At 34.7% G+C, this 19,711-nt stretch overlaps 1 protein-coding gene across 4 annotated transcripts; it reads right to left on the minus strand.

Moving 5' to 3' along the window:
- Positions 1-10,426: 10,426 nt before the first annotated feature.
- Positions 10,427-15,143, minus strand: LOC126633200 (casein kinase 1-like protein 3). 4 transcript variants are annotated; one of them, XM_050303772.1, is made up of 17 exons: positions 14,830-15,143; positions 14,676-14,716; positions 14,196-14,265; positions 13,935-14,083; positions 13,586-13,681; positions 13,415-13,485; positions 13,222-13,283; positions 13,076-13,139; positions 12,775-12,859; positions 12,427-12,553; positions 12,115-12,197; positions 11,865-11,937; positions 11,584-11,714; positions 11,266-11,436; positions 10,948-11,046; positions 10,704-10,804; positions 10,427-10,598 (listed from the first exon to the last, which is right to left on the minus strand). In XM_050303772.1, the coding sequence occupies exons 1-14, from the start codon at positions 14,903-14,905 to the stop codon at positions 11,269-11,271; spliced, it is 1,296 nt and encodes a 431-aa protein (XP_050159729.1). In that variant the 5' UTR covers positions 14,906-15,143; the 3' UTR covers positions 10,427-10,598; positions 10,704-10,804; positions 10,948-11,046; positions 11,266-11,268. The 4 variants fall into 4 exon arrangements, with proteins under 4 accessions (XP_050159729.1, XP_050159728.1, XP_050159730.1 ...); XM_050303771.1 differs by having other exon boundaries at positions 10,948-11,134; positions 14,830-15,142; XM_050303773.1 differs by having other exon boundaries at positions 10,704-11,046.
- Positions 15,144-19,711: the final 4,568 nt, after the last annotated feature.

Genomic DNA, 19,711 nt, shown 5'->3' on the forward strand with positions numbered 1-19,711 from the left:
TAGTGATGATCATGAGGAAGCTTGGTGTGATGAATAGGCATGAACATGGAGTGATTTGTGTAAATATCCGGCTTAATAACCGCGACGTGGCATGTTTGTAAATATATTCATTTTCATCCCTGCACCTTGGCATGTGTTTGGGCTTGAATGAAGGCTTTGCATGACAATTGGACCTTGAGACTTGGTTGGATTGGTATGTGACATTTTTGAGCCCCAATAGGGTTTTATATAGGAATTTAAAATATTCATAAAAAAACTCAACCATTTTTTTTTTATTAAAATTACTTTTAAAAGCAACACAAATGCTGCTTTTAAAAACTGTTGTCTGGAGGCCAATGCTTTTTAAATAAACATGATATTTTAATTTTATCAAACAATTTGTATAGTTTAACTTTAAAGTGAAACAACTTTGAGAGAAAAAAGCAATACAAACAGGACCTAAATAAGTATTTATTTTTCATTTTTTCAAGCGTTCATGTTGCAATTCTTTAATCGCATTATTATTATTTTAAATTGTCAATCATTTCTAAATTTTCAATTTTTAGCAGTTTTGAGGTTCCAAAAACACGCAAAGCGTTTACCAAACTTTAGGTGCATGTCCAACCTTTGTATAATGCATTAAATTATTCAGGTCACATCGATGCCAACTTTTGTATAATGTATTTGCAATGGTGGGATGATCAACTATACATACTTTATACATAAAACTGGATGAAAAAACGAGAGTCGACAAGAATATGTCAATTATGTGAAACAATGTGCCCATGCCATGCAATGCATGCGGCCGGCTTCCAATGCGGTTGAGAATTGGATTTGATTTATTGTTCCTTTTGTTTTGCCTACCAAAATACAAGTGTTATATACGTTGACTTTTGTTTTTAATTATTTTTAGAACCATGAAATAACAGATATAAATAAGTACATTAATCAACATTTAAGTAATAATCTAATCATTAATTTCTATGTTATTTAGCTTACAAAATTTTGTGTACGCATTTAGTTCTCTAACATTACCTATATTATATGGTGAAAGGAACTTCATAGAGAACGAACTAAACTGTGCTATATTATATGGATAATGTTATTCACACACTCATTTTTACCTCTCACACACCCCTTATTAATCTTTTGTCATTGATCTTCTTCAATTTATTTGAGTCGGCAACCGAAAATTAAAAAAGGTGTGTGAGAAATAAAAATAGGTGTGTGATAATACAATCCTTTATTTAAGAGTTTTAGAGTCAGATTTAGATTTTGGTGAGAGTACGACGTCCATGTTATAAAGGTATTTACATCTTCATAATTCATAATTGTCTCTAATTAGCTGCAGCAAATCCGAGTCATAAACTAATATGTTTCTTAATTTTCCACAAATTAACTCAATAATGATCTTGTATTATGAAAAAAAAAGAACAAACTATTTATTCACACAATATTCTTCAATGTGTCAAATGATAAACTTTTTAAGTCTGACATGGTCCATCATTAACATTATCGATATTGTTCCAACTTAACCATATATTGTTACGTGTTGGGTTTTATCACAAAAGACATCGGTCTTATTAGGAGTGGAAAATCTCATATATTAATTGTATATTATTTTGTTATTTACTCGATGTGAAATCCTATTCTCCAATACGTCCCCTCACAAGTGGCCTCACTCGACATCACAAGGGAAACCAATTCCTTCACGGGAACTGGTCAAATTCATTATTGAATGATACACGAATTAATGGTAAATAATGAATTCCCTGGAGTTGAAGTGCAAAGGTATGCGGTCCCAACTCTTAATCTCAGGGGAGGTGAATTAAGTTTATTCAAAGGTGGCCACTTAAAATATGTTCGATGTTCAGTTGTCAGCATGATTGGAGTATCCAAATACAAGGAAGATTTAGCAGGAAATGAATAGTTAAGCATAATACTATAAGCAAATTCTAAAAGTTCGGAAATGTCGACGTAACTCAAATAATTGCATGGTAAGTTTGTTCATAAAACTTGGAAGGAAACATATCTATTAGAAGTTAGAACATCAGTAGACAATTTATACAGCAAAAGGAAAAGACCATGAGTATTCATGTCATAGAAAAACACCGCAAGGCCCAATTACAATCTTTTCCAACGTGCATAACAACTACTCGGAGTGAGCTAGACACGGGGCAGGTGGTGCAGAAGAAAGATAACCAAAAATATCCTCTTTATCTTCACAAAAAAAAAAAAAAAAAAAAAAAAAAAAAAAGGGTAAATTACACTTTCATACCTCAGGTTTGGGATCTATTTCAATTCAAATATCTTCAAAACATTTCACTTTCATACTTTAAGTACTATTTTATTTCAAAATAATACATTCGTTACATTTTTCATCCATTGATCTGTTAAATGATGACGTGACTGCCACATATATGCCACGTGGCTGCCAAATGTCTGCCACATGGCAAATAAAATAATTTTTTAATTTTTTTTTTTAAAAACCTGAATTTTCTCAAAAAAAGAAAAAAAAATTAAAATGAAACCCACTATCCCCCCCAGCGACCCACATCCTTATCCCTAACCTAGAACCCAAAAAACCTGCAGCAGCAGCAAGAAGAAGAAGATGATGAGGGAGGAAGAAGAAGAAAAAAAAGAAAGAAAAAAAAAAAACCTGCAGTAGCAGCAGCAAGAAGAAGAAGAAGACGAGGGAGGAAGAAGAAGAAAAAAAAAACATGCAGCAGCAGCAGCAGGAAGAAGAAGAAGGAAAAAAAAACCCCAAACCCAGTTCTCCCTCCCCCCCCCCCCCCGGCGCCACGCAACCTTCTCCCCTTCCCCGCCCCCCGCGGGTCAGGATCTCGTGATTTTCAGTATGGGTGGGTTTTGAAAATACTTTGAGTTTGAGATGATTTTTGGACTGGTTTTGTGGTAGATCCACCTAATCTCGGGTGGAATTTTTGGGGGTGGGTGATGGGGGATTTTTGGGAGGGGTGATGGGGGATGGGAGAAAGGGGGTGGCTCGGGTGGGACGAACTGGGGCTTTTTTTTTCTCCCTCCTCTTCTTGCAAGTTTTTGGGTTCTGGGTTAGGGTCGCTGGGGGGGGGGGGGGGGGCACAGGCAAAGGCACTGGTTTCAACGTAGCAGACATTTAGCAGCCACGTCAGCATTTAATTGATCAATTGATGGAAAATGTAACGGAGATATTATTTTGAAATAAAATAGTACTTAAGGTATGAAAATGAAATGTTTTGAAGATGTTGTAAGGAATTGAAATAGACTCAAAACCTGAGGTATGAAAGTGTAATTTACCCAAAAAAATGTCATCTTTATCGACTACTCTAAGTCTGTTAAGCAAACTCAATGTAGTTATATGAAACTCCGTAATGCGGTTTTTGTGAAGATTAAGAAATTTAAATTATTAGAAAGCTTTAGTTACTTAAGTTCCTATATGGGGAAAACAAAAAAAAAAAACTTTACATAATTCAGCAAAAACAGCTATATATAATGCTACACCCTTACGAAAATTTTAACAAAGTTTCTGAGCACTCAGTGTAGCTAATTTTAGATTTTGATAACAAAATATATCGATTGGTTATAACATGCCTTTCCCTTGTGAATTGGGGTGGTTCTCCAGCTCTACCTCAGCCAAAACTGTTAGGTGCAAAAGCATCTGAGCTGCTAAGAGGAGAGGGAAACCCTTTAGAGGCTGCCCTAGTTGCGAATTTGGCACAAGCAGGCACCGCTATTGCCAAGGAAATGCATTGGAGTGGGTAAAAAATAACTTAAGAAGAATGCTTCATGCTGTATATCGTGTTGGGGACTTGGACAAGACTATAAAGTACGTGTCTATTGAGTAAAAGAAATATTGCTTCCATAATGCGTAGTTCGCAGAGGTAGCTAAGTATTCTTTCGGTATGCTGATTCTACACTGAATGTTTGGGGATGAAGCTGTTAAGAAAACGTGACGTACCTGAGGAGCGATTTTTAAATGTTTTTCTAGGATATGGGCCAGAAGAATCCAACTTTGTGGTTGAACTTACATACTGTAAGTCTTTTATAAGTAATTCTTATGATTCCGGTGTTGTATTTTGTTGCTTAAGAGAAGGTTTTGTTACATACCTTACATTTGATTTCATATGAATGCGAACCTGGCAGATTACGTACATTTGATCTCGTGTCAAAATACGCTTATTTGTGCTTGTTTCCTAGGTTGAAATTTTGAATTCCTTGTCCACTACTGGGAGACCTCCATGGCTGACAGACTCCACGATCTGGCCAGAAACTCCATTGACTGGGTCGGGGTTTCGCCGGCGGGGCAGATCTAGATGGCCCCCCTGTCCCGCTCACTATACCGCCATTTTCGTCTATGTTCTCCAGCCCGCCATACAGTAGTCCGTTTGTCAAGCATTTCAAACCGCAAGAGCTCACGAACACCATAACACACAAAGAGTTGGCTTACACCAGTCATTATTTACATAAAATTAAGGAACACTTGAATGTGGTCCCTAACTATCAATATTCTTTGATTGAAACCTTATTAGTTTTTAAATTTTTATCGAAGTCTCTGAAATTAATGTGATAATGTATTTCTACGTAGGTTACTATATTTTTAAATTAAAAATTGAAATTTATAGTTGTTTTTATTAATGAGATTTTAAATAAAAAACCCATAATTTGTGGATTAAAATTATTAAAATATAAATTATACTCTCCAATATATATATTGTGTGTGTATTTATATAAACATGAGTACATTCATCAAAATTACCAAAAAACTTAGTGTACCAAAATATGGGTACATTCTTCAAAACCACATAAAAATAATAGATATTAGACTTAATAACATTAGTAAATTTTTTTTATTAAACTTGACATGGATACATTCTCAAATCAAGAAAAAGAATGTATCCATATGGGTGCGTTTGTTGCACCGGACTATCTCGGACTGGACTAGCTTCAGGGACTCAACTGGACTGGTTTAGACTAGACTAAACTGGACAAATTTAGTGAAGCGTTTGGTGTAGTGTCGGACTAAGAAGCAGGATAATAAAAATAGTACTTCACCAATTTGGTGTTTGCTTGGACTGAGACTAAATTATTGTTCTATTTTAATTTCTTTTTATTTAAAGATATTATAAAAATTAATAATATTAGATGAGAGTATGACTCAATAAAAAATACAAAAACCAAATTTCTTGCCAACGAAAGAAACATACATGATTCAAGAGTAATATTGCTCCAAACATCAATATAACAAAGGTGTTTTCCTAACAATTGACGGGGTTTAGAATGCTTTTCTTAATTATTCACCTTTGGTTTGATTGCATTCAATCCCAAGACCACAATGATGCGTGAGGCGCAATGACAAATGGATAGCCGAGCCTTGATCATTGCTGCATTTGGATTTGAGCACGTAAATTACTTGCTCCAACTAGTTTTAAGAAAACCAATAACAATATGCAAAAGGAAGAGATCATGAATATACCTCGAGCAAAGTACATAATGTTTGGAGTAAAGGATTGTCAAAAGTGAAGCAACAAATTTTAGCTGAGGGAACGTAAATTTAAATGTTGTGATACAAACAAAATTTTGCTATTTTAACTAATTTACTGACTAGACTAAAACACAAGCTTGTGTAGGCTACACGAATACGATAGTACTCCTGCACTGCAGATCCTCTTAATCGACTCCTTACGTGAACATACTGTTACAAACAATCAAAATCGATTGAATCAATACCACGCCTTTTGTTGCTTTAGCAAGCAAGTTGGTGCCTGCACATGTAACAACTTGTTGCATCAAAACTGCCATTTATGACTCTACTACGATGGCTGAATCTGATCTCACCGAAGCATCTGTTGGAGCTTTATTACTTCTTGTTGCTGTTCCGGAGACAATGAACTCAGTTTTTCCGGTGTTAGGCTCAAAACTTGTTGTAGTAGAGCAGACTCCACCCCAGGTGGAAGCTCAGACTGAGAAAGATTAACCATGATGTTAGATACTCAGATCAAAAGACTGCATGTTGTAAGCATCGTGTAGTAAACAGAACATAAACTGGTTAAAATGGATAAAATGCAGATATCCCCTAACTGCCTCAACCTTAAAGTCTCAACACTGCTACAAACTGTAGTTGGTGGATATGTTTCACACACCATAGCTAAGTATATTAATCGGAGAACAAATTTGGCAACATCTCAAATACGGTGCTCTTAGAAATCAAGTGAAACTTTTATATCCATAACAAATTGATATGGATGAACATTTGTTTATTTCAGAAATCTCAATAATGTTTCCGTACCATAACATCTAGAACATGATTATATGCAAAAACCTGAAAACTTAGCACACTCAAATAAATGGAATCAAGCAATGCATGAACACAACCAAATATGAAAAGCCAGAGAAACAAGGAAACCATCAAATAGTTCTTAGTATCTTACTGAATCCCACTACCAGCAATGCATATATCACTATCTGTACAAGTTTCGAGGCTCCCATTGACACCATTGCTTGCTATTGTTCCTCGGTCCACATAATTTATCAAGTTAATCAAGCAAAAGATAACAAGTAACCTGCAATCACAGCATAAAGACATTTATATTGCACAACGAGATACTAAAGTGACTCAAAAGTCTTGCAAAACCTTCAAATGATACTTGACTCAGCTGAAAGCTCAAACTTATAAATATATTCTTAACTCCAAAGCATTCATTTACATGATACATCATCTCCTCCTTTCAATTTCAAAATAGTTTAACTAATTAATCATCCAACAATTCTCACTATTTTCCCTTTCCATCCATAAATTTTCACAGAAAGAACATTAGTGCCCACAATGGAGAAAAACCGAATTTCCGGGTTGGTTGCCGGAAAAGTAGAGAAAAACTAAGAAATCACCAAAATCTCTTAAACCCACATAGAAATACTGTGTATTTCCAAGACCCAAGTAACAAAAACCATCAAAAACCCTAAAAAAATATAAAAAGGCCAAAACTCTCTCTTGAATTCCATATTTTCTCACCAACCAAACAAACCCCAAAACATAGCCAAAAAAAAACACAAAAGTTTAAGAAAACGAATCACCTCTTGGGCATGAACTAGGAAGGAGCGGGAGCTACTGTTGAAGCAATAACCATGGCTGTGTCCGCCGGAGGGAATCGGTAGACTCTTTATCAGTTTTTGTTCGGGCTTTGGGTTTAGCTTTTGGGTGGGATGGTGAAGGTGAGGCCCAAGGGAGAGGGTGCGAAGTCGTGAAGGAGAAGGGAGATGGCAAAGGTGCGAAGGAGAAGAAGACGGATGGATCAGCTGCGAAAGAAGACGGGACTAGAAGTCCGCTCGAAATCGAGGGCTCTCACTAAGAACGGCTAGCAAGGCGTTCAGTCGGGGCGAGTCCTTTTAGTCTCATTAACTCTTGTCCATGTAAATAACAAACACCAGACTGGACTATCATTTAGTCTAGTCCAGTCCAAGGAATGCTAGTGAAGGCAAACAAACATACCCTATAAGTTTAAAAATGGATTAGAAAAAAATTGAATAGATTTTATATAAAAAAAAAGGGTACATTTTACATACAACAAATTGGTATATTTACGTACATTTTAAAATTAAAAAATTGAAAAATTACATGAATAGGTACGTATAAGATTAAAAAATTGGAAACCTTTTTATAAAAATTAAGGGATACAAACTTATTCTATTTTTTTTTTTTTTTGGAAAGGCTTTTTAGCCAAAATAGTTCCTGAGATATGCATAACTCCTCATTTTGGTCCCTGAGATTTGAAATCAATAGAAATGGTCCCTAAGATTGTCCACTATCAATCATTTTGGTCATTCGGTGAAAAATTTTGTTAAATAAGGATCAACATGACAAAATTACCCTCAATTTAATAAACAATAAGCCAAAATGATTTGCCAAAAATTAAGGGTATTTTTGTCATTTATCCTTATTTTATGGAGATTTTCCACGGAATGACCAAAATGATTGATTATGGACAAACTCAGGGACCAACTCTATCGATTTCAAAGACCAAAGTGAGGAGTTATACAAATCTCAATGATCATTTTGGCTAAAAAGTCTTTTGGAAATGTTTTGAATTGAAAATTAGTTAGGAGTTCAATAAAGGTGTGAGATTAAAATCCTAAATCAATTATTAATTTTTATTTTAAAAATTATGTAACTGATATGTAAATTTATTATTGCATTAATGTTAGGAACTTTGATCAAAATCTGAAAATTAATAAGGTTTCAGTTAATGAACATTAATAACTAGAGACCAGATACTAATTTTTCCTAAAATTAATAATAAATAAATAAATAAATAATTCTTACTTTTGAAGCCAAATACTTTCATTCGGTGGAGGCTCATTGGCAAAGCTCTGGTATTGAGAGCATCTCAGTTAAGCTAAGAAAGCAAGAGTGACTGAATGAGATGATGAGGAGGGTGTACTGTGCAGTACCTATTTAACATGGGTTACAAAAGTAAGTTGCAAGAGTGACTGAATGAGATGATGAGGAAGAATATTATTGTTTTCTTACTCCTCACGTATCAGGAAGAAGCATTTCTTTTGTATAGACAGACAAATTACAGTTTGATAGGTATATAAAATTTTATTTCTGTATTAGTGAGTGACTTCAATATACGTATCAGTTTCTGATGTACAGTTACGATAAATGACTTCTTACATGTAAAGAAAATAGACATTTATTCTTTACAAACAAATAACAGTTTGACACTTTTTTCCTTTTGTGTTACTTAAATGCTTTAGTATATGTATCAACTTCTTATTTGTCGTTAGGGGTGGATGATTCTTCATTTGAAAGAAGCCAAACTATGTTCTTATTTGTTACGAAAAATGTTACTAATTTAGTAGCGATTTTAACATTCTCAAGCACTCCAAATAACACTCGTAATAGGAGGGACAAAAATAAATAAAAGTGTAGAATCGTTACCCTACAAATTCAATGTACAAAGCGAAAGAATACAAATAAAGTTGAACGATATTCATCTTTTGTCTCCATTTTGATTGTTCCTTTTCCTTTTTTCTCACTCAGTGCCTTATTATGCATAAATAGGTAAAGATCCATATTTTCATCGGCCTTGTTCATGATTGCTAGGGCTCCTTTTGTCACCTAAGTCAACTGATTTCCCTAGTTTTATTAAGCATGAAATCTATGGAATATTTGACCAAAATTATATAAAGCATGAAATCTAACAATCGCTAATTAACTAAAAAGTGTTTTACTGTGCCTAAGTAGCGTAATGGGTTCTTTCTACTATAAATTATTCGGTAATGCTACAATTTACTCATGCTATAATGTATTCTATTTACTAGCTTGATACTTCAAAACACCAACATGTTTATTCGCATCATAAGGCATGAATTAGTAAAGTCACAATGTTACAATCACACCGTGTTTTCTTTTTCTCCCACTCCAACAACCCTATAACTTCAGCATGGTAGTAGTGTTGGCAAAACTTAATAGTTTCAAGACCTACGCACCAAGAGGAATGGTATCAACAATTTACGGAGATTTTTCAATGTATCTGAAACATGGTGGTACACGACTTGTCTCTATACAAGTAGTGAGATTCTTATGTTAAAAATTTAATAACATAAAAAATAAAATATCACAAAACTTATATAATAACATGTGACGTACTACTTGTGTTAAGAGCATAAGGAAAAATTTCTCCAATTTATGATACAACTTTTCAGAGTTGCTTGGAGTCTAATCATATCTTAAAATTCGTGATTAATTATCATAATCCAAAAATCTTAAGAGCATCTACTCCAAAGAAGATGTCAAAATTCTAGATGGCATGTCACTGTGCATATTTGACATCAAAACTCTCTCCAACCGAAGTGTTATTTGCTAACTGGATTTGAAGCTATGTTTTGAAGTCAAATTTGACATCAATGTCAAATTTATTTTTATTTCATTTTAATGATTGGTCCCTTATTCCATTAACATTTCAACCAATAAAAATTTTGTTTTGACATTTTTTTAATAATTACAACTATTTAAAGCTCTATTTAAATAATAAAATAACATTTGACAATTCTGTTGGAGAAGTACAAAATTTGACATAAGACTTCAGATTACCACATCAGCCATCAATTGTGATTTGGCTCTTGTAATTTGACATTTCCCTTGGAGACCCCAAAAAAAAAAGATTTCTCAATGTGACCGGCACACAAAGTGGTACATCACGTGTCACTATATAAATGGTGTGATATGTGTGTTAAAATGTTAATAACTTAAAAAATAAAATTTCTCACCACTTACATAAAAACACATGATGTACCACTCGTGTTCCTGTCACATTGAAGAATTTCTTCAAAAAAAAAAAAAAAAAAAAAACTTTCAGCTTTCCAACCTACAAAGATACCAAAGGAGCTCAAAATCACAAGTTTTATACTAAAAGAACTCAAGACGCCGAAAGGAGTATTCTACAACGGCTGGAAAAATAAATTTTTCAATAATATAGAAACAAAAAAATCATTGATCAAGTTCGGCCTGCTTCAAATTATGCACTGCTTAAAGCTTCTACATATAAAGCTCGAAGAATTTAACGAGCGATAGAAAGAGGGATCTCTATCAAGACGCCCAATGAAGTTCTCCCATTCAAGATCTGAAGCAAAGAAAAATATCATTAATGAGCATTTTATGTAGCAAATGAAACATAGCAACTCGAAAAGGGACATTTCCGTCGAGAAAAGGTCAGTGTAGTCGATACCTGAACTACTAGTGTACTCTTTTTCCAGATTCTGTAGGACCTGGCGAACATATCCAGGGCTTTGATCCGAAAAAGATTTAAGAACAGAAAGCAACTCAATCCTGAATCGAATGAAATACATGGTCAAAACAACCTTATAATGCCGGAAAGGATTGTATGATCTATCATCTATTATCAGAATAATGGAAAATACACTTTACACATCATCCACAAAACACGATATGGGCTTAGTCATTTTTTCCACCTATGCACGCGGAAACTCCAAGCTTCAGAGGTCTGAAGTCCAAGCACATCCTGTGTGTCCAGATTTTGCCAGGCAAAGTTTTCACATGCGTTATGAAATCTGACTTGGGAAAAAACAAGCAACTCAAACTTCACAGCATTTGCTACATAAAGATGCATGCTCTGGGCAATCTCATTCAGATCTGTAGCTGAAGAAAGAAAACAAGGGTGAAGAGCTTGAATATTATTTATGCTGTTTTGGAGAGATTATCCTCCATTTGATACACAGAACAAATGCAAATCATACAAAAGATAATTTTGCACGATGAAAACTCCATACCTATTACTTTGCTGAAGAAATTTGGTTTACTGACGGCATCCAACTGCTTGAAGCACCATTTTGATTCCCAACTCTACGGCCTAAGTTTGCATTTTCAGCCGGCCCCTCTGGTTTTTGAAAATGTCTTCTGAGAGTAAATACAGTAGGTGGCATAGGTGCATTGCTCACATTCTGCAACAATTACAACCCAGTACAGCATAACATGAAATACATGAGAACATCTTCCATGCAAACAGGAATAGATATGCGATGTGACTGAAGAAGCAGAGCAGATACATGCAAAAACAAACATTAATGGTTTAATTACAAGTTACATACGTGTTTCTCAACAGGATTATTAGCACCCGAATTCTGGGTTGTTGAGGATCTATATTGCATATGAACATCTGGATGCGCATGATTGCTTGGCCGCTCTCGTTCTGTGAGCTCAGCTGATCTAGAAACATCGCCTGAAACCCATAAATAAAACCTTAGACATGAGAAATACTTGATAAACCAACATTTTGTGTATAAACAGACTCCTCGAGTAATGTAAGTAACAAGGCTCTAGTATACCCAAAGCTTTCCCTCAAGTGAAAACTGGGGTACTGGACCTTTACCTTTAAGCCTCATTGGTACTGCTTGACCACTAGGAACTTCTCGACCGTGGACTACTACAGGTGGCTGCGGTTTCTGAGATGAATTTAGAAGAAACAAGGTTAAACATGTAAGCATGAATACATCAATACTTGAAGGAAAATTAGATACGCACACGGAACAGAACATGGTCCTGTGCATGCAATTCTAGCAGCAGTTAATAGAAGAAAGTTTAAAAAAAAAAAAAGAAAAGAAAGTCTTGAAAATACTAACAGATGATTGACCCTGAGTCCTTGTCTGCTGTGCCTGCTGATATTTTAGAATTGTCCAGTCAAATATATAGTCAAACTCGTATCCTGTGAGATATGGGAACAATTTATAAACATCAATAAACAAAGACCGCCAGTTCAAAAATAAACCTAGAGCAACACATTTAATAATTCTAAACAGGGAGGGACTGAAAAATCAGTTTTCCATGAAGCAAATGCTCATCTGTACAAAGCATCGGCATTCTAGATAATGCGGGTTGCATTTTTTACAACTATTTACATGTTGTAGGATATAGAATATGGTGTAATATCATACCTTCACGGCTAAACAAGTCACGAAACAAGCGCTTCAAGAATGCATAATCCGGGCGTTGATCAAATGTTAAAGAGTGGCAATAATGGAAGTACGAGGCAAACTCCACAGGATGGGACTTACATAGGGCCTGGAAAACAAATGTGACATCAGTTCATTTTACACTGAGAATACAAATTTCAAGAGAGACAAAAATGGGAAGAACAAATACAAATGCCTGATACAAAATTTTAGGAGACGTGATCAAACAGAAACAGCATTCAACAAGTCAGCCATTTTGGATTGAGTTTTAAGTATGATCCTCCTATTCACAAGATGCAAACGTATCATCTAATGGACAGTGGCACATACCTCAATGGGAGTTGATAACTTCTTCTCACAAATCTTATCATATTTTTGCTTCTTTGTTGCAGCTTTTAGACCCTGCCAAGGAAGGCTAAATGCAGAAATCAATTAGTCTGCCAGGCCAAAAAATAGTTGAGTACCCAGTTAACTGGTCAAAACATTGTGCAAAGAGTGCTTGTCATCAAAGTGACAGTTGCAATGTGTTTCACCAATGAAAGTAAATCAGCATAAGAATCCTAACTGGAGTGGTAAATAATTCAAGATATAAAATTCTCATTTAGAAAAGTGGTTCAACTTTATGGCGCACCTTCCTCTTAAGAAGTACAGAAGAACATATCCAAGTGACTCCAAATCATCCCGGCGACTCTGATCTAGAACAATGTACCCAACAAATGAGGAAAAAGATAGCCAAAGCATTTAGAACAGAATTAAATAAACAGTAACTGTCCTTACCTATTCCCAAATGGGTATTGCAACTAGCATAGCGTGCAGTTCCTGTTAAGCTTCTGTTCTCTCTGTATGAGTTTGACCAAGAAAAGATAAACAACACATACTGAAATGCGAAAATACTGTTGAACAGGAAGAGCTCATTCAAGACACAAAAGCCCTACTAGATTTAAGCATGGACAAAATTATGCAAATTTACCTGTACGGAATATGCCGGTGTGTATTTTGGTCCCGAAATCTTTTTGCAAGTCCAAAATCAATAACGTAAACCTAATTCATGTGTATTTAACAATGGTTAAACAACACAGAGATCATAAAGGCTTTATTGTTCCTGCAACTTAGTTGTTGAAGAGGAATGCATTAACATTACTTGATTTGCTTTCCTGCCAAGGCCCATTAGGAAGTTGTCTGGTTTGATGTCTCTATGAAGAAACCCTTTAGAATGTACATATTCTATTCTGGTAATCTGCAATTGAATGAACAAAGGAATCATATTTACCACTACGCAAACAATTTAGCACTTAGTAATCTGATAATCCAGTAAAAAACCATAAAGTAAGTGTGGTCTTAAAAAGTGAGTCCCTTTTGATTGCAACTTACGAAATAATATGACAAAAATTTCTGTAAGCGATCCATAAGGCAAACAAAATCCCTTTATAGCAATAACTAACTATAAGCTTAACAAAGTACAAGCAATCAAAGAAAATATTCAAGATTACCATCTGATCTGCCAACATTAAGACTGTCTTCAGTGAAAACCTCCTCCCACAGTACACAAAGAGGTCTTCAAGACTCGGTCCCAGCAAGTCGATGACGAGAACATTATCGTCCTTATCAAATCCCGCCCATCTTATGCTTGCAATACCACCTGAAGGTTCATAAACTCAAGTCATTATATGTAGTGAAAAAAAAAAAAAGATTCAAGGTGATAGTTTTTGAGAACACGTTGTTCAAGGGAAACACTATTATTGAATCCTTACTTCCTCCCTGCAGAATTTTATAAAGCTTTGCCTCGTACAAAAGTTGCGGATGTTTTGTCTTGTTATTTTCCTGCCACAACAATTACAACCAATTACTCGAACATCATACTATTCGTCTACCTGAAATGAGAACAGGGAATACCAGAACAATACGGTTCCCCAATTGAAACCCACATCCATTCTAATCCCAACGTTCATTGCCACAATAGAACTTCTGACTCGAAAATGCACTCAAACCAGAAAATGAAATTCTTCAAACTTTCGAGATCTATAACACGATCCTAAACACACACAACCTAATTCTGACACAAGATTCCACTTTCAATCCAAAGAACCATAACTTGATCAGCTCAAACGCAGGATATTAATTCACAAAAAATGCAGGCTCAATTTTTTTCCCGGAAATTATTCCCCCCGAAACAAACACTCAAACCATTCGATCAAATTACAAAAAATGAAAAGGATCCAATCCAAACTTACAATCTTGGCCGCCAAATTCTCGCCAGTCTCTATATGCGTTGCTGACAAACCAAAAAACAAAAAAAAAATTACAAAAATTAATCAGGACTATTGAAAATAATAAAAATTAGAGAGAAAAGGGGGGTAAAGATAGCTAAATGAATGATTCACAAACCAAGATACAATTCACCGAACGAGCCGCTCCCAATTTTGCGACCTAATTTGTACTTCTCTGCGACGACCCTCTCCATAAAAACCCTAATCTCTCTGGACCCGATTGACTTCGTCGACGAAGAGAGAGAAAGCTAGGGTTTTTAGGGCGAGGTTAAGATCGAATAGCAGAGACGACGATCCGGTCGAATGCGATTTGAGGATTTTTATGGAGAGAGGTCGAAGGAAGAAACGAGCAGGACTCGGATGGCGGCCACAGATCAGGGAGACGGGGATCTAAAAATTAAAAGTGAAAAAGAGTTGGGCGAATAAGGAAATTCTGGATCTTAAAATGAGGGGTGGAATTTGGAATTTATGGAAGTTTGGGGTGGTCATTGAATTCTAGAAAGTATTTGGGAAGCTTTCGCCGGCCCGAACAACTCTCTGAATTTATAAAAAAGCGCAGGCTACGATGGCGGTAAAATCATTTTCAAAGTCTTCCAAATTAAAAGATCAAAATTAATGAGAATATTTTGAAAATTTTGAATTTTAATAATAAGGATAAAATAAAGAGTAAAGTAAATTGTATTATGATTTACTTTTTAATATAAAAATGTGGTTTTTCGTTAAAGTAAACAGTAACATGAGCTTTTCGTTAAAGTTCCTAATTAAAAATCGTTATGGAGATTTAACTCTGAATAAAAAAAAGTAATGTTAAAAAGTTTATATTTGTAGATAAAATTAAAAAATATAAAGAACATAAAAAATGATGATTTATTTATTATTAAGTTTTTGATAAATCTTATTCATATCATTTAGTTTACAAATTTTATCTTCGAATTTAATCTTTTTAAAATTATCCATAAAAAATGGTAAATAGTAAAAGTCCCTTCTTTTGGTCAAAGAAACGAAAAGTAATTAAGTTACCAAATTTTATTTTTGTTTTTGTTGGAACTAAATATCAAACTAATTAATTAATAACAGAGGATGCAGACGATTCATCCTATGATTTAGGAGATTTTTATTCTTTAATGTTTGGAAAGAAAAAAGAAAAAAAAGGTGAAAATGGGGTAAATTTGATATAACTAAAAATGAGGTGACCTATTTCCATTCCAACTGATAAAGTGGAATTTTTCTAATAATGACTCACAAAATTGAACTTATTATATCAAGTTTACTCCAAAGAAAACAGTAATACCACATGATTTGAATCATTCAACTGATATTAAAAAATAAAAAGACAAGTAAATTGTAGTAATAGTCCATCAACTTTAATCAAATTAGAGCAATGGTCTCTCAACTAAAAATATATTATTGTTGGTCCCTCAACTCATCAAAATGTGTAACTATGGTCATTTTCGTCATTTTGTCAAAACAAGTTATGTTGGAAGGACCATTGCTACAATTGGGGTCCCTCAATTCATCAAAACGAGTAGTTATGGTCATTTTTGTCAACTTCGTCAGAATTTTCTCAAAATGTGTTATGTTGAAAGGACCATTGCTACAATTGAGTTAAAGTTGAGGGACCATTACTCTAATTGAGTTAAAGTTTAGGGACCATTTCTCTAGTTAGATTAAAGTTAAGGGATCAATGGTAATGAATTTTTAGTTGAGGGACCATAGCTATACGTTTTGATGAGATAAGGGACCAATGTTAATGGATTTTTTGTTGAGGGACCATTGCTCCAATTAAGTTAAAGTTAAGGAACCATTGCTACAATTTACTCTAAACAAACATAACATGAAACACGAAGAAGATGCAATATCACCAAATTCAGGGATTCCTTTTTCACGAAAGCCCCTCAATTTTATTTAGATGGAGGGATTCCATTTTCATGAAAGCCCCTCAATTTTACTCAAATTCCTAAACAAGAGATGCAATAACACCAGATTAAGGGATTCCATTTTTACGAAAGCCCCCCAATTTTATTCAAATTCCCAAAGTGGCATAAAAAACAGTTCCAAGTGTGATCACTTTGAAGCTGATAAGTTGATATGTGATGACCCGTCCCTAATTTTCCATGTAATTTCCTTCCCGAATGTGTAAAATGACGTTTATGCCCCTGTTTGCCAAGTGGAACCTGGCGTGGACGTTGTTATTTGGCTTTTAATTCATTTTTCCTATTATCATAATTAAATAGTACTCGTTGTTACGAATGCGTGAGCGCAAGTTAGACCCGAATCGAATTTGTAACGAAGAAGTTACACTTAGTTAAAGTACGTTAATAACAGGTAAAATTGTACACGTGTGTGTGAATTAATCAGTGTTAGTGAACAATGTTTTAGATAGGGTGAGCTAGATATTTTGTAGTTTTAATTTGTGTAAATTGGACCCTTTCCCACTTTAAAAATCGATCCCTTATTGGTGACCTTATCTCACCAACCAATCAATTTTCTTTCCTTACTTTTCTCACCCAATCAGAAACTTTATCTCTCTTGTCCAATCAGAAACTCTCTCCTTCTCTCTTCTTCTCCTTTTCTTCTCCTTCTCTCTCTCACATCGTGTCTCTCTTTCTTCTCTCTGCAACACAAACACCATCATCAAACATCATAGATCGAACTTCAAATCACCACCATCGTACTCCTCTCATCTCCACGAGTCCATTCGTATGAGCTGATTAAAAAATAAACGAGTTTTGAGCTTCAAACTCGGACTTCCAACTCGGGTGTAGGTTATCTGATGACTTTCATTTCGAGTTACAAGGTTTTGGAAGGTTTAAAATCAACTACACAACTCCCAAAGGCCTCTAGCCTAAGTTTAAAGTCAAGCCAACGTGTGGACACGCGGCTTTTGGACATTGGAATTAGGGCTGAGATCTTCGAGGCATTTTTGGTCCACTTTCGTCCACCTTTTGGACTTTCAAAGGGTACAAACTTGTTCTTCTCTTCCCAAGCTTCTTTTCCATATAAAGTACATCGAAAATGGTCGAGAAATGAGGAAGATATGAAGTTTTAAAGTTTTTACAAAAAAAAATCCAGCCAACTTTTCTAGATTTCAGCGAACCAGATGATTGCAATAGGCAACTAGGACTCATATGTGATGCGCCTAGCGCCAATCTACACGTGATTGTAGTACTATAACGTATATTATGATTATACTCAATCTTGTTCATGTCAAAATTTCTCTGTATGAACTCGTGTGTTAGCATAGATTGATGAGCACTTGATTTCCTTATGTCACGGTTGAGATATTATGATTTGTGTGTTTCTTGAATTATTTACCTTTGATTCCATACTTATACGTAGTATAATTTTCTGGAAACTATACTTGTTTTACGGCGAGGGGTTAGTATGTTCAGAAAATAAATGTGTTTCATAAACCTTTGTTTTTGCCCACTGTTTCATAAACCTTTGTTTTTGCCCACTCACACCTTCTGTTTTTCGCCCCTCCACCTCAGCAATGTTTAGGGATGGATTTGCATTACCAGTTATACCATAATGCATCACTCCTTCTATGTCGAAGAGGCTTAACAACAGCTGACAGTGGCGGAGCCAAGATCTTACATCATAGGGGACCTTTCACAAATATGAAACTTTATTTTTTAATGCCTAAAATACGAGATAGATTGGTTGTATTTTGATTTATTTATCTCAACTCAGAAAAATATCATACCGCATCAACCATATAGTCTCATAATCCAACTAATATTTAAGAGCAGATGGACTAGAAGTTCAAGGCAACAAAGAAAAATATCAGCCAACATTCTTAGAGTAAGTGATAAATCCTGACAATTAGATTCAATTACCACGGTCAAAAACTTCGACCTAAATTAATCTCTTCCGCCCAAATATGACCGTGAAGTAATTAACAAGTTGAAGAAGCTATATCATTATAACTAGAATAAGAGAATCCCAAATCCATGAATTTCAAGATTGCAACTAAACTTACCAGAAATAAAAGGAGGTTATGCTATATCTTATACATAGAAAAGGGAAAGAAAAAAAAAAGGATAGGCCCATGACTACCCTTGTCCTTTAGTGGCTCCGCCACTGACAGCTGAGCAGTAATTCTAGCATTAATCTGAAGAAAAAAAAAACAATAAATAAATAAATAAATAACACATAAACACAACAAATGATAACACAAACGAGAAAAGACAATACATCAAGAAATTTAATGAGTGTGAAGATCATACCATCACTTGGAGTTAGTAATTTACATGTTATAATATAATACCACCGTATTGTGATGTGATGTGATATGCAGTCTATTGAAATACTAGTTGCAAAAAACCAAACTGAATTAGAAAATCAAAGAAATATGATAATATGTACGTGTATGTACCAGTGAGAGTCCTATCATAACTAATATGATGTTCTTGTTAGCAAGGTCTAAAATATCGATATTATCCCGATATTTTCATCGAAATTTCCGTGTTTTCGGACTACCGATATTTCCGATATCATCGATATTTTAGACCTTGATAGGAACTCTATGTGGTACTAAGTCACTCATATATCTTACCATGCAATGTATAAAGTGTAAAATATTGTACTAATTCATTATATATAAATGATTATGGTGTGTTTAAACTTCTTTTGTTGATGCACAATATCGGTGAGGACTTTGGTACAACAGAAAATGTTAAATTTGTGACCTTCGCTAGATTGCTCCAGTCACTAATGTGGATAAGTATGTAAATAGATAGAGACAGGGAAGCAAACACAAGATGTACGTGGTTCACCCATATTGGCTACGTTTACGGAGTAGAAGAGTTCTCATTAATTGTGAAGGGTTTACATAAGTACATAGATTCAAGCTCTCCTTTAGTGAGTACTAGTAAATGATTTAGTACAAATGACATTAGGAAATATTTTGAGAGAATGATCTCTATTTATAGAAGAGAGTTTCTAGTTTCATTCTGACATTGACACGTGTCGTGTTGTGATTGGCTTCTGATGTTGAC

The sequence above is a fragment of the Malus sylvestris genome, chromosome 8 (genome assembly GCF_916048215.2).
Source record: "Malus sylvestris chromosome 8, drMalSylv7.2, whole genome shotgun sequence".
Classification (NCBI taxonomy): domain Eukaryota; kingdom Viridiplantae; phylum Streptophyta; class Magnoliopsida; order Rosales; family Rosaceae; genus Malus; species Malus sylvestris.

What these genes read in the sequence shown, in the direction of transcription:
- LOC126633200 (XM_050303772.1), bottom strand. Translation starts at nt 14,905, where the DNA reads ATGGAGAGGGTCGTCGCAGAGAAGTACAAATTAGGTCGCAAAATTGGG. An exon ending in AGAATTTGGCGGCCAAGATT is followed by an intron (nt 14,266 to 14,675) that starts GTAAGTTTGGAT and finishes TTGTTGTGGCAG; the next exon opens with GAAAATAACAAGACAAAACA. An exon ending in TTGGCAGGAAAGCAAATCAA is followed by an intron (nt 13,486 to 13,585) that starts GTAATGTTAATG and finishes CACATGAATTAG; the next exon opens with GTTTACGTTATTGATTTTGG.